Here is a 14,123-nt window from a genome sequence, read left to right as displayed (position 1 = left end):
TCGTAAGCGATATCCTTTCACAGAAACTTCGATGTTCCTGGCCCAGAATGGAACACAATGTCGGGGCCCTGCCAATCCAGGAAAAATCTAACCCCTTGATTCAGTCTATTTTACAGTTTTCTGCGCTGAACAACAATTTACAATTATAAAATGGTTTTAATATAGATCCTATCCCAAGCTGTTTAACTGAGGAAAAATGGAGCAAATACATGAGAGAGTTAGAAATGTTGATCAAAAGCCTTCTTGAAAGTGTCTATTGTAAATAAAGGGGGAGGGACAGAGAACTGGAGGCATCAGGAGAGAGATTTTAACAGAGCTCTGCTGTAGTAGATATGGATGGCATGGTAGCACAGTGGTTAGCACTGTTGCTTCACAGCGCCAGGGTCCCAGGTTCGAGGTTCGATTCCCGGCTTGGGTCACTATCTGTGCAGAGTCTGCACGTTCCCCCTGTGTTTGCGTTGGTTTCCTCTGGATGTTCCGGTTTCCTCCCACAAGTCCCGAAAGATGTGACTCTTTTGACATTCTGAATTCTCCCTCTGTGTACCTGAACAGGTGCTGGAATGTGGCAACAGGGGCCTTTCACAGTAATTTCATTACAGTCTTAATGTAAGCCTACTTGTGACAATAAAATTTCTCATTATCATTATCATTATTACAATGTTGAAGAATCAGGAAAGGTGGTGGTTAGGAGGAGGGTGAAGAGAGGGTCTAAAGGGAAGAAGTTGAATCTTGTGTAAGAGCTGTGCCTCCGTGAGAATAAGTTCATTGGAATTCCTAGTACAGTATTGTTGTATTAGACGCTATCCCTAATTTTAGAGCTGATTGGCCAGGACGGTGAATTCTGATGGAACATTTGGCTTTTGGGGCTCATTTCAATTCCACACCTGCACTTTCCAGTGGAGACCCCTGGACAACCTTGGCCTGTATATTACACTGAGATCACTTGGATGGGTATTCTTTCATAGAATTTCATAGAGTTTACAGTGCAGAAGGAGGCCATTTGGCCCATCGGGTCTACACTGGCTCTTGGAAAGAGCACCCTGCCCAAGCAAGGCAGCACGGTAGCACAAGTGATTAGCGTTGTGGCTTCACAGCGCCAGGGTTCCAGGTTCGATTCCCCGCTGGGTCACTGTCTGTGCGGAGTCTGCACGTTCTCCCCGTGTCTGCGAGCGTTTCCTCCGGGTGCTCCAGTTTCTTCCCACAATCCAAAGACGTGCAGATTAGGTGGATTGGCCATGATAAATTGCCCTTAGTGATCAAAAAAGGTTAGGATGGGTTATTGGGTTGTGGGGATGGGGCTTAAGTGGGTTGGTGCAGGCTCGATGGGCCGAATGGCCTCCTTCTGCACTGTATGTTCTAAAAGCTTCCTTTAACAGAAAATAATAAGCCCACACCTCCACCCTATCCCCATAACCCAGCAACCCCACCCAACACTAAGGGCAATTTTGGACACTAAGGGCAATTTAGCATAGCCAATCCACCTAACCTATACATCTTTGGACTGTGGGAGGAAACCGGAGCACCCGGAGGAAACCCACGCACACACAGGGAGAACGTGCAAACTCCGCACAGAGAGTGACCCAAGCCGGGAATCGAACCTGGGACCCTGGAGTTACGCTAACCGCTATGCTACCGTGCTGCCCTCTGCCCTCTGGGCAACATCCCTCTGTTGGATGTATTCCTGGAGGTTTCATCATGTCACCTTTGCCTTCCAACCAATTAATTCAGTAAAATAACCTCCAAAGTTTGTATCATTGGCTGTAATTTCCAAGCTTCAGGGCATTGTGTTTAGGAGGAGAAAACTCCATAGATATTCTGGGGAACCCTTGCATTGCCCACCCTACCCAGAGGTATCCTGGTAAGAGTTGCATGTCAGTTGCCTGGGAAGTACAAACTTTCCATGGGCCATTGCCCTGCACTGGAAACCATGCGGAAATTGGGGACGTTCCTAATTGTGTTACATCAACAGTTGCCCGGAAAGCATAGAAGACTTGAACCACTTCTAGTTTCTGGGTTAATATTGTGTAGACCCACCGACCACGCACAGACTCCTGCCGCAGCACCAAACCCCCAGAGGACTTCCTTACCCAGATTGCTCATTCTACCCCCCCCCCCCCCCCCCCCACCCCACCTACCCCATGAGGCTTCCCACATCCTCCACGGGTCTTCCACCAATTCACAACTCTGTCCCTCCTTCACCAAGCCCAGTCCGATCCAACCAGCACCAACTGGCTGAACTTACATGCTCCCTGCTGACTGCACCATGTCCCCCTCCCATCTCCAGACTGGCCGATAATCTCCTTAACACCCGTCTGGCCAGCACCCTCCTACCCCATGATGGACGACAATCTCGCAACACCCTGATTGGCCGACAACCTCCCCACCTCCAAATGTGCAGCAACCTCCCCATCCCCCGATTAGCCAATATGCTTCCCCCCCCATCCCCAGGATTGTCTGTCATCCATCGACAATCCGGAGTGCCCGACAATCTCTCCCTCTCATCACGAGTGCCTGCCACCCCTACCCCAAATTCTAACCTTTGACCTGGCAAACCTACCTTCTGCCTGGCTTGACAGTGCCAGAATATTTAAACTCACCTGATTCACTGCAGGCGCTGCTGTAAAAAGGGGACATGTCTTCTTTCCATCTGATCTGGCAGCGTTCGACTGAAGGCCTCAGGCAGTTTTCACCTGGGCCTGAATCAGACGTTCGGACAAGGTGGGATTGCAATCATTTCAAGGCAATGGTAGGAGTAGCAGAGATATAATGATACTCTGATTGCCAATCTGTAGAATTTAGCAGCGAGTATCAGTTATTGTTCAGCACTCACAGCTCTGATTGTCAGAAAGGTGTTGGCTCAAACCCCTGTCCTGGACACTGAACTGATTCTCTGATCATTGTCACCATGCTGTGTGCTAACTGACGGCTGCATTTTATTTTTTAAATATATTTTTATTCAAATCAGGGCATTCACAGCAACATGAAAACAATAATGCAATAACAAAATAAAGAAAATACAATTCTACTAATGTGATACTTTTTCCTCTAACCCCCCCCCCCCCCACCTACTTGCTGGTAATGAACAGATCTGTAAATTGAGACAAGAACAGCTCCATTTCGTCCAGCACCCCCCATCTGAGCCACAAAGTGCAAACTTAATTTTCTCTACTTTAAGGAATTCTGGAACATTCCCCAACCATGTCAATACCTTTGAGGGATCTTCTGACTTCCATTCCAATAAAACTTGTCTCTGGGCGATCAATATGGCAAAGGCCATTATATCAGCTCTTTTCCCTTCTATTAGCCCTGGTACTTCCGAAATTGCCCCAAAATTGCCTCAGTATTCCCGGTAATTTCTCCACCTACCCAATTTTGGTTAGTATTTTAGTATTTTAAATACCGAGACCCAGAATCCCACTAATCGTGGGCATGACCAGAACATGTGCACATGGTTAGCTGATCCTCCTTTGCACCTCTCATATTCATCTTCTACCTCTGTTGAGAATCTGCTCTAACGTTCCTGTGTCATATACCTTCAATTGAATCAAGGTCATCCTGGCACATGAAGGTGTAGCATTGACCTGGTGCATAATTTAACTCCATATCCCCCATTCCAACTCCATATCCAACTCTTGCCCCCATTTTTGTTTTATCTCCTCAATCGGTCCATCAGCTATCTATAAATGTTAATACTTTTCCCAGTCCCAACTCATCTGGCAAGATCAACCTATCAAGCAGGTAGTTTTCTGGTAGCCGAGGGCAAGAAGATAACTCCTTTTTCAACAAATTTCGTAATTGAACATATTTAAATTTCTTGTCCCTCTGCATTTTGTGTTTCCCCCTCAATTCTTCAAAGCTCACAAACCTACAATCTACGAACAAGTCTTTCACCGGTCTCAAACCCCTTTATGCCACTGTTTAAATGTTTTATCTAATCTTGCCAGGGTGAGTCAGTGGTTTCCATAAATTTCCCATGTTTCCCAAACCAAAACTCCATCTCAACAGACTTCAGCTTTTTTAAAAATAAATTTAGAGTACACAATTCATCTTTTCCAATGAACAGGCAATTTTGCGTGGCCAATCCATCTACCCTGCACATCTTTGGATTGTGGGGGCGAAACCAACGCAATACGGGGTGAATGTGCAAACTCCACACGGACAGTGACCCAGAGCTGGGATCAAACATTGGACCTCGGCACCGTAAGGCAGCAGTGCTAACCACTACGCCACCATGCTACCTCAGGCTTCAGCTTTTTTAAGGAAGATACCACCACCGGACTTTCTGTAAACTTCCCTGGGGAAAATGGGAATAGGGACACAGCAAAAGCCATCAAACTAGCCCCCTTACTCGATGCTTTCTCCACCTGTACCCATTCCACTTCTTCTTCTCCCCACCGTTTACGAATCTTCTGTATAGTTTTTGTATATAATACAAAAGATTGGGGTGCGGCAACCTTCCCACCCACCGATTCCTCTGTAAAAACACCCATCACATTTATGGCATTTAGCCCATGTAAAATCCAAAATTACTGTTTCCATTTACAGAAGAATGCTTTTGGTAGGAATATCAGGAGGGATTGAAACACAAATAAAAACTTTGGTAGGACATTCATTTTGATCATTTGTACCCGTACAGCTAATGAAAGTGGAAGGGTGTTCCACCCTTTAAAATCTTCTTTTACCCTCTTCACCAGGCTTGACAGATTCCATTTATGCATATTGGCCCAGTCATGAGTCACCTGAATCCCTAAATGCCTGAGTCTATTTTTGGTTAGTTTGAATGGAAGGGGATTTAAATCTGTCTCTTTTCCCAGGGTATTTACTGGTAATATTTCACTTTTTGTTATATTCAATTTATAGCCTGGGAAGGTTCCAAAATGTTCTAATTTATTCATAATCTTATCCATACATTTTAATGGTTAAATATACATAATAATAAATCATCTGCACACAGCAAAACCTAAAGCTGAATTCTCCGCCGTTGGGATTTTCCATTTTGCCGGCAGTCCGGTGGGGGGGGGGGGGGGTGTTCCTGATGGCGTGAGGCTGGCCCACAATAGGAAAGCCCATTGACCCGCCGGTGAAATGGAGAATCCCAACGGCGTGCTGCGCAAGTAATCTGGTGCGGCAGGACAGAGAAACCTGCCCCTTCTAACAATACCTGACCATTCCTGAGAAGCTCAGATCACAATAGCCAGAGGTTCTATCGCTAATGTAAAGAGAAGTGGGGATAACAGACAATCCTGTCCCGTGCTCTAAATAGTCAGAAATACCCTGAGCTAACCAAATTAGTCTCAACACTAGTTGTGGGGGCTGCAAACAGCAATTTAACCCATGAGATAAATGATGACCCAAATCCAAATTTACTCAAAACCTCTAGTAAATACCTCCACTCAAACCTAGCAAAAGTTTTCTCTGCATCTGTAGCCACCACAACCTCTGGCATCATTCACTTAGTCGATGTCATAATAACATTTAATAGGCGTCTGATATTACTGCACAACTGCCTTCCTTTCACAAAACCTGTCTGATCTTCTGACACTACAATCAGAGCGCACTGCTCGAGCCGCAGTGCGACAATCTGCACCAGAATTCTGACATCTGTATTTAATAAGGAGATTAGTCTGGGCAGTCCACATTCCATTGGGTTCTTTTATTTCTTGGGATTAATGAAATAGACACCTGAGTAAGTATGGTCAGTAATTCCCCCCTGTGCCAAAGAATCAGAATACATTTTCAGGAGATGTGGGGCCAATACTGTTGCAAACCGTTGATAAAAATTAAGCGGGAATCCATGTGGACCCAGCACCTTCCCTGACTGCATTGTGCCAATTGTATCCATCACTTCAGTAACTTCAGCAGAGCCTCCAGTTCCTGCTGTTTCTCCTTGTCAGCCTCCAGGGAAACCTATCCCTCAAAAAATCTTCTCATTTCATCCGCATCCCCCTGGGGTTCTAACCTGTATAACCTGTTACAAAATGATTCAGTTACTTTATGACTACACTCCGGTGTTGTTACCAGTTCTCCTCCTTCTTCCCTCACTTGTAATATCTCCCTTGCGGCAACTTGTTGTCACAATTGGTGCACTAGCAGCCCACTAGCCTTTTCATTATATTCACATAAAGCTCCCCTTGTTCTACGAAACTGGTTCACCGCCTTCCCTATTGTCATCAAATTGAATTCCCCTTGTAGGTTTTCTGTTCCGCTAAGAATTCCCCGGTCGGAGCCACAGAGTACCGCTGACCAGAATTGTATCAATCAATTGTTACCTTTCTGGTCGCTTCATCTTATCCCTATGTACATTAAATGCAATCATTTCCCCTCATACTACCACCTTCATAGTCTCCTAGAATGTAGAGGGGGAGACTTTCGCATTGTGGCTAAACTCGACCAAAGTCATCTTTCAGCAAACATTTTTCAACAGCTAATAATGTCGAATCCGTCTTCCACGAGAGTGCCTGAGATTGACCTAATCTCAATCTAATATCCATCGACGGTGGCACGTGATCAGAGACTACAATCGCCCCATATTCTATTCCTACTCTTTCTGGGAGAATTGAATTATCCACAATTTAAAAATCTACACACGTAAAAGTATGAAAATTCCTCCAGGATTTTGAAATCTCCAAGAATCTGCTCCCTCACCTTGTCTATAAATACCATCAGTTCATAGAATCATAGAATTTAAAGCACAGAAGCAGGCCATTCTGCCCATTGAGTCCACACCGGCCCCTGATAGAGCACCCTACCCAAGCCCACACCTCCACCCCATCCCCGTAACTCAGCAACCCCACCTAACCTTTGGACACTACAGGTCAATTTAGCGTGACCAACCCATACATTTTTGGACTGTGGAAGAAAACCAGAGCACCCAAAGTAAACCCACGCAGACACTAGGAGAAAATGCAAACTCCACACAGACAGTGACCCAAGATGGGAATTGAACCTGGGTCCCTGGTGCTGTGAAGAAACAGTGCTAACCACTGTTCCTTCATCAGTGATCAATTTGTATGAGAGCAGATCCGGGATGCCAGCTACCATTCGTTTATTAAATTCCCCATCATCCCAATTTGACCCATAAACCAGAACCACCGGAACCCTTTCTAAGATTCCACTTACCATTATAAACCAATCATCTGGAACTTGCACCTCCTTGGTCAGTACAAATGATACCTTTTGACTAAATAAAATAGCAGATCCCCTTGATTTATAGTTAAATCCGAATGTTCCACTTGTAACCTAACTTTGTCTTTAATCAGTAAATGTTTCTCTTGGAGAAATATCACGTCTGCCTTCAAACAATTCAAATGTGCAAATACTCTGGAGCATTTTACCAGTCCGTTTAAGCATCCTGAATTTCACGTCACTATTTTCCCTGGGGGCTTCCGTCCTCCGTTCTTATTTAAGTCCAACATCTCATTTACAATAGAATATCCATTTTCCTTTTCCATTAGACACCATATAAAATGGCTGTCCAACCCGTTCTGTCTCCTGGGGCAACCAGGCCTGGATGGGCTTGGCTGGTCCTCGGATGTCCCAGGTGGCGTGTTGCTGCCCTGTTCTGCCCACTGCCCACAGATGTACCAGGGACACGAGGGGGAAGTCTGAGGTGCTGCGGTGATCCGGGACCTCCCCATGTAGGAGTCACCGGTATGGCCCCCAGCACCTCCTCTGCCCTCGGGGTGCCTGATGGCCCGCGGGCTACTCCATGAGACGGGGGTGTGAACGGAGCCATCCCCCAAGGCCCCCATGACAACTGGTTCTGGTATCGGCAAGGGTCTGAACGTTAGCGGCAATTGAGAACAGAGAATGTGCCACCTCCCTCTGTGTCTGTGTGACGCCGGCCAGCATCTGGCCAAGGCCGCCGCTGCTCTCAGCAATGGCTTGCTGTGACTGGGCCACCCTGAGGAGCGCCGCTGCAACCTCCAGGTGGTTCTGGCACATGGTTGCCTGTGAGTGGGCAGCCCTGTCCTGGGCTTCATACCCCGCCTCCACAGAATGCCCCAGGTCTTGCACACTGTGGTGATTGTAATATATGAATGTATATATACTAATTCACACTGTTATTGTAAGCGCAGTAGCGCCATCCTACCACTAGGGGAGTAGCGCTGGGAGCACTTAGGAACTTGTACTGGGCTCCACCCTTGGTTCTGCCCACGACTCCTCCCCCTAGTGCAGCTTTATAAGTATCCGTGTCCAGAGTCAGCCTGGGTCACTACGAGTTCATCGACAGGTAACAGGCTGGCTCTGAAGTAAGTCGATTAAAGCCTAGATTCACATCGGAAACACGTGTCTGGTGAATTGATGGTTCCATCACACACTTTGACCCATGTCCTACACCGTCACCACCATTTCCTCCACCGCGGACACCACCCATGCGTTTTCGGCCTGGGTGGCACGCATGATCGGCACCACTTACTGCACGTGCAGGTGGATGGACTCCTCCACCTCCCCCTGCAGGTGCTGGAAGCCGGCCATCATCTCATCCTCTAGTCCCTGGGTCTCTAATTGCACATCCACTGTGGGTGGGAATGGATGTTCCAGGAGTCCGGGACCCATCTGGGCAGCAGCTGGTTGCTGGGGCTGGCTTGCCCTACGTACGTCCAACCCCTCGGCTGTTCCTACCTCCATCTGCTGTACCGGAACGACTGTGTGGTGCGCACCAGTGAGTGTCCCAGAAGCCTCTTTACTAATTTGCCCAACAAAGGTGATAGTCTCTGAGATGGTGGAGGGTGTTGGAGATAGCCGTGATGGAAAGTTAGTGTCCTCATCCAACCCGAACTCCGGGGTCTTCTGGGCCGCGTTCCCCTGGGTCGTGGTGTCCTGGACTTTGGTGTCAAGGGTCGTGGTGTCCTGGATCGTGGTCTCTTCGGTCATGGTGTCCTGGGTCGTGGTGTCCTGGGTCATGATCTCCTGGGTCGTGGTGTCCTGGGTCGTGGTGTCCTGGGTCATGGTCTCTTCGGCCATGGTGTCCTGGGTCGTGGTGTCCTGGGTCATGGTCTCTTAGGTCATGGTGTCATGGGTCGTGGTGTCCTGGGTCATGATCTCCTAGGTCGTGGTGTCCTGGGTCGTGGTGTCCTGGGTCAACTCGGGCAGAGGGCTGGTGTTCCGGCTGCTCTCGCTGTCAGTGCTCGGCTGTCTGGGGGTGCACCGTCCCTGGCACTTGCTGGGGGTGGGGGGCCCCAGATGGGCCTAGCCCATCCCCAGCTGGCCCTGTAAGACACAAGACGGCATGTATGGTTAGACAGCCAGACGGGGTGAGGTGTGGGGTGGTGAGAGGTGTGGGGTGAGGGGGTAAGGGGCGTGGGGTGCTAGGGTGAGGGGGATTCGAGTGTGGGATGAAGGGGTGTGGGGTGAGTGGGGTTGCAGTGTGGGGGGGTTGGGGTGGGCACACATCTGTCATGAGGACCCGCAACCGGGCAGGGGGTCTCACTTTGTGGCACGCTGTCGACCTCTGCTTGGGCGGCCTCCCTCTCCTCCGGTACGCAGACAATGTCTAATACCCTCTGCTTCGGCGGCCTCCCTCTCCTCCGGTACGCAGACAATGTCTAGTGCCCCTCTGCTCGGACACAGTGAGGGGACACAGGTCTGGTGATCCCCCTCCGGTCTTCTCCCGCTTCCGGCGGTTGTGCGTGGCCTTGTCCTGGGGGGATGAACACAAACAACGACATTGTTAGACGCCCCGATGCATGCGACCTAGGGGTTGGGTATCTGTTGGCACCAGTAGCCAGGGCATCTGGCTATTGCGGCTGGCATGGGTGCAGCCATGTGGGTCAGGGCGGGGGTTCAGCCATCCCCCTGGCAAAGGTGGGTGGGGGGTTGTGTCGGGTCACATATGTGCCAGGGGCACAGCGCTGGGTACTCACCCTGGTCCCCTGAGGAGGTCATGAAGATTTTTCTGCACTGATCTCCAGCCGGGCCACCCCGACGGCGCCGACAGCGGCTCCCACCTCCGTCCAGGCACGGCGAACGATAGCGCCTGCTGACCTCCGTCATGACCCGGGGTATCGTATCAGCCTCCTCTCCTCCATGTAGTGAAGCAGTGTCTCCAGTTCGGCATCCCGGAATCACGCCGCTGCCCTCCTTGCGTCCATGTTGGCTGAGACGCTTGTGTGTGTGACGGGGAGAATGGATTATGTGCAGCCGCGGCGTTGTGTCAATCACAGAACCGGCGAATTGGTCTCCTGTCTGTTAACAGCGTGTTGTGGTTCCCGATATGCCCATGCTAGCCCCTTTGCAGTCTCTGAATAGTTTCACCTGTGGACCCAAGCACGCCGTCATGAAACTCCAGCCCATAATCTTTTGTCGTCCTCGCTCATCTCAGGACCTGTTCCTTCACTTGGAAACAGTGCATCCTTACTATGAAAATGACATGCGCCAGGGTCCTAGTTTCAATTCCTGCTTGGGTTACTGTCTGTGCAGAGTCTGCACGTTCTCCCCGTGTCTGCATGGGTTTCCTCTGGGTGCTCGGTGGTCCTCCCATTCTCCACTTCTGCCTAAGCGATCTGTGTGCTCGGTCTACTTCCAGAGCATTTTCACAGACCCCCCTCATCCACAAATTTTGCCAACATCTTGGAGATGTAGATGGTCAGATTTTCTCTTTCCGCTCCCTCTGGCAGGTCCACAATTCTTAGATTGTGTCAACTGGATCAATTTTCTTGATCATCCACCCTCGTTTTAGATTCTTTAACGGCCTGTCCCAATAATGATACCCCTGTTTCTGGTTCCACAATTCAGTCATGATGGTCAAAGACTGTCCATTCCATTTCCTGTATTATTGCCCTTTGTGATTCCAGACATTTTTCCATATGCTCCATTGTAGCATGAAGAGGGCCTGCTGCTCCCTCGATCGCCTTTGACTAATCTTTCCTGCCGATGCTCTCGTAATTTTTCTTTAATCATTACCATCAGTTTTCCTCCTGATAATGGGGTGGACAATAATGAGGATGTCCCTTTCTCCGCCAATTTGTTTTTATTTGCATCATTCAGACCCTGAACTTAAACTGTCACTCTAATCAAATTTTTGCGTCCCTGACAGATTACTTGAAAAAAAAATCACTTTACCACTATTTTAACAAAATGACCTCATAAATAGACAAAAAAGGGCCCAAACCAAAACTTTTGTGTGGGAGTTATCCTGGGTGCAGTTGATCACAACATGGCCGTAACTGTGGTGTACATTTTAAGTGCCTTGAGGTCCAGAAAGACACTGTGTGAATGAAAATTGTCAGTCCCAAGAGCGATTCCCTCCTTCGAGAGAAAGTGAGAGCTAAGTAGTGGTGATTTAACCTGAGGTTCACCACACGCAGGTGAGGGGCAAGATTCAGAAGGCGTGGCCTTCATGACTAACCGCAACCACAGGAATTGAGCCCTGGTGGTGTCGCTCTGTATCACAAACCAGATATCCAGGCAACTGAGATATCCACCTCCCTTGTATGAATGTAAGTTTTAGAATTGAGTTGGATGATAGGCCATGATCATAATGAATGGTGGAGCAGGCTCAAAGGGCCAAATAGCCTCCTCCTGCTCCTATTTACCATGTTTCTAATTAATTCACGAAAATGTTCAAAGAAAATGATAAAAAATTATATTATTTTTAATGTCCCGATTATTTTTAATCCATGTTGCTCGAAGCAATGATGATGAATTTAGTATTTAGCTTTTGAAGACTGCAGGGTTGGCAACACCATACAGACCACTGAGGTTAATGGCATTATTTCCAGTGGTGTTTCAGATTATTTAATATCACACAAATTTAGCAGTGAACGTTTAATGTCCTGACCGAAAGGCTTCAATATCGCAAGCTGACGCAGATTTAGTTGAAAACAATGAAACAGTCAGGAATTCCTGCAAACCTCTTTCAAAATATGCCAACAGTCCTTACAAAGAAAATAAGCCTAAGCATATACCAACTTGATTTGTCTTAGTAACTTAATTCTAACGCGTTTCCACCCCACTGGCACATTTAATGCTGAATATTGACAGTTTTTGTTTGTGCAGCCTGTCAATTGATGTGACATTGCTTTTCCCAATCAATCTGAGCTTCTTGAAAGGTGCAGATCTAAGGTACAAGGTTTGCTTTGCCATCCTACCTGACATTCTTAGCAATCCATGGAACGGTAAGTACAATAGCAAATGCTATTATCGTATCACCTGACCCTACACCTTTTTGAGTTACCCAGATGAAATTAAGCCAGTTATGGACTGAGAGAGTATACCTACTGAGAGGAGCATCACAGGAAAAATTCTGCTAATATACATTATTTATGATGGTTTTTAAAAATCTGATTGCAGGTTCAAACGAAGAAGCACTGACAGAAATCAGTACCGTTTTTCTAAAAATGGAGCAGCCGGAGAAACCAATATGGTGATCAGTAAAGGAGAGGAAGTTTAACCCAGTCCTGATGCCAGGTCCGTAGCAATGGAGAAAGGGACAAGGAATCGATTCTTTGAATTTGATGTCACAGACTAACATTATTATGAAATTAAAATATACTTATTGATGCAATGAAAACACTTAGGGATCATTGTCAAATATTCAGATCAACAGGATGCTGCACCACTTCATGTTTCTTATATTTTCTGACTTTCATTTGGAACCACCAATGTCTTTGTGTGTAACATTGTGTCACTGATGGGCTAAAAGTGTGTTACGGAGTTAATTTTGATTTTTGAACAACAGACCAAGGGAGCACTGCCGCTGGCCAGCCGGTCAGTCGCCCAGAACTACAATGAAGCAGTGGTTGCAATTCTGAGGTGCTAACACAATTAAAATCCAGCCATTGCAGTCTGGGGGCACCATGGGCCATTCCAATGTTGCTCCCAGGATTGAGACTTCCCAATATCTGGCTGCCCTGGCTTCCGGCTAGATGATGGTAATTGGGCTACTATCACAGAGGTTGGGGTCCCACAATGTGACAAGATCAGATTATTTTTGAGGAACCTGAAAGGGGGAAACCTGCTCCTCTGCAACCAACAGAAATAGCAGCAAACTTACCTTGACTGGACCTCATCAGCTCCCATCTCCCATGGAACTGCTGGGTCTGTGCACAGCACATCCTCTGCCCAGTTCTAACCTAAGTCTACAATCCTCGGAGTCAATTTACACATTAAAAAGAACATGTCACCAATAACAGATGGAGGATTTGGGCTTTCAATAGCTAGTTCCATTCAAATGATTATTGGTCTATTCACTCGTACTAATAGGCAGTAGGCTACCCACCCCATTTTAGAACATAAGAACTAGGAGCAGGAGTAGGCCATCTGGCCCCTCGAACCTGCTCCGCCGTTCAGCAAGAGCATGGCTGATCTTTTGGTGAACTCAGCTCCACTTTTCCACCTGTTCAACATAATCCTGCATTCCTTTACTGTTCAAAAATCTATCTATCTTTGTCTTAAAAACATCAAACGAGGTAACCTCAACTGCGTCACTGGGTAGTGAATTCCACTGATTTACAATCCTTTGGGTGAAGAACTTCCTCCTCAACTCAGTCCTAAATTTGCTCCCCCTTATTCCCTTATTTTGAGGCTATGCCCCCCAGTTCCAGTTTCACCTACCAGTGGAAACAACCTCCCTGCTTCCGTCTTATCTATTCCCTTCATAAAGTTATGTTTCTATCAGATCCCCCCTCATTCTTCTAAATCCCAATGAGTAAAGTCCCAGTCTACTCAGTCGCTCTTCATAAGCTAATCCTCTCAACTCTCGAATCAACCTAGTGAATCTCCTCTGCACCCCCTCCAGTGCCAGGACATTCTTTCTTAAGTAAGGAGACCAAAACTGTGCACAGTTCTCCAGGCGTGGCCCCACCAGCACCCTATATTGCTGCAGCCTAACCTCCTGTTTTTAAACTCCATCCCTCTTGCAATGAAGGACAAAATTTCATTTGCCTTCTTAATTACCTGCTGCACTTGCAAACCAACTTTTTGCGATTCATGCACAAGGACACCCAAGTCCCTCTGCACAGCGGCATGCTGCAATTTTTTACCATATAAATAGTAGTCCATTTTGCTGTTATTTTTGCCAAAATGGATGACCTCACATTTACCAACATTGTATTCCATCTGCCAGATTCTTGTCCACTCACTTAAACTATCCACATCCCTCTGCAGACTTCCAGTGTCCT

General features: G+C 47.4%; 1 protein-coding gene across 1 annotated transcript in view; it reads left to right on the top strand.

Annotated features, from left to right (window-relative positions):
- Window positions 1–12,508, top strand: part of LOC119965337 (solute carrier family 22 member 5-like) — a 169,799-nt gene extending 157,291 nt beyond the window's left edge. The window contains exon 10 of the mRNA XM_038795962.1: window positions 12,295–12,508. Within this exon, the coding sequence (XP_038651890.1) occupies window positions 12,295–12,394 (100 nt within the window). The 3' untranslated portion in view covers window positions 12,395–12,508. The remainder of the gene's footprint in view (window positions 1–12,294) is intronic.
- Window positions 12,509–14,123: the final 1,615 nt, after the last annotated feature.

Source organism: Scyliorhinus canicula, chromosome 4 (assembly GCF_902713615.1).
Source record: "Scyliorhinus canicula chromosome 4, sScyCan1.1, whole genome shotgun sequence".
NCBI classification, from domain to species: domain Eukaryota; kingdom Metazoa; phylum Chordata; class Chondrichthyes; order Carcharhiniformes; family Scyliorhinidae; genus Scyliorhinus; species Scyliorhinus canicula.
The sequence above is the reverse complement of the archived record's forward strand: the minus strand, read 5'-3'. Positions and strand labels throughout refer to the sequence as shown.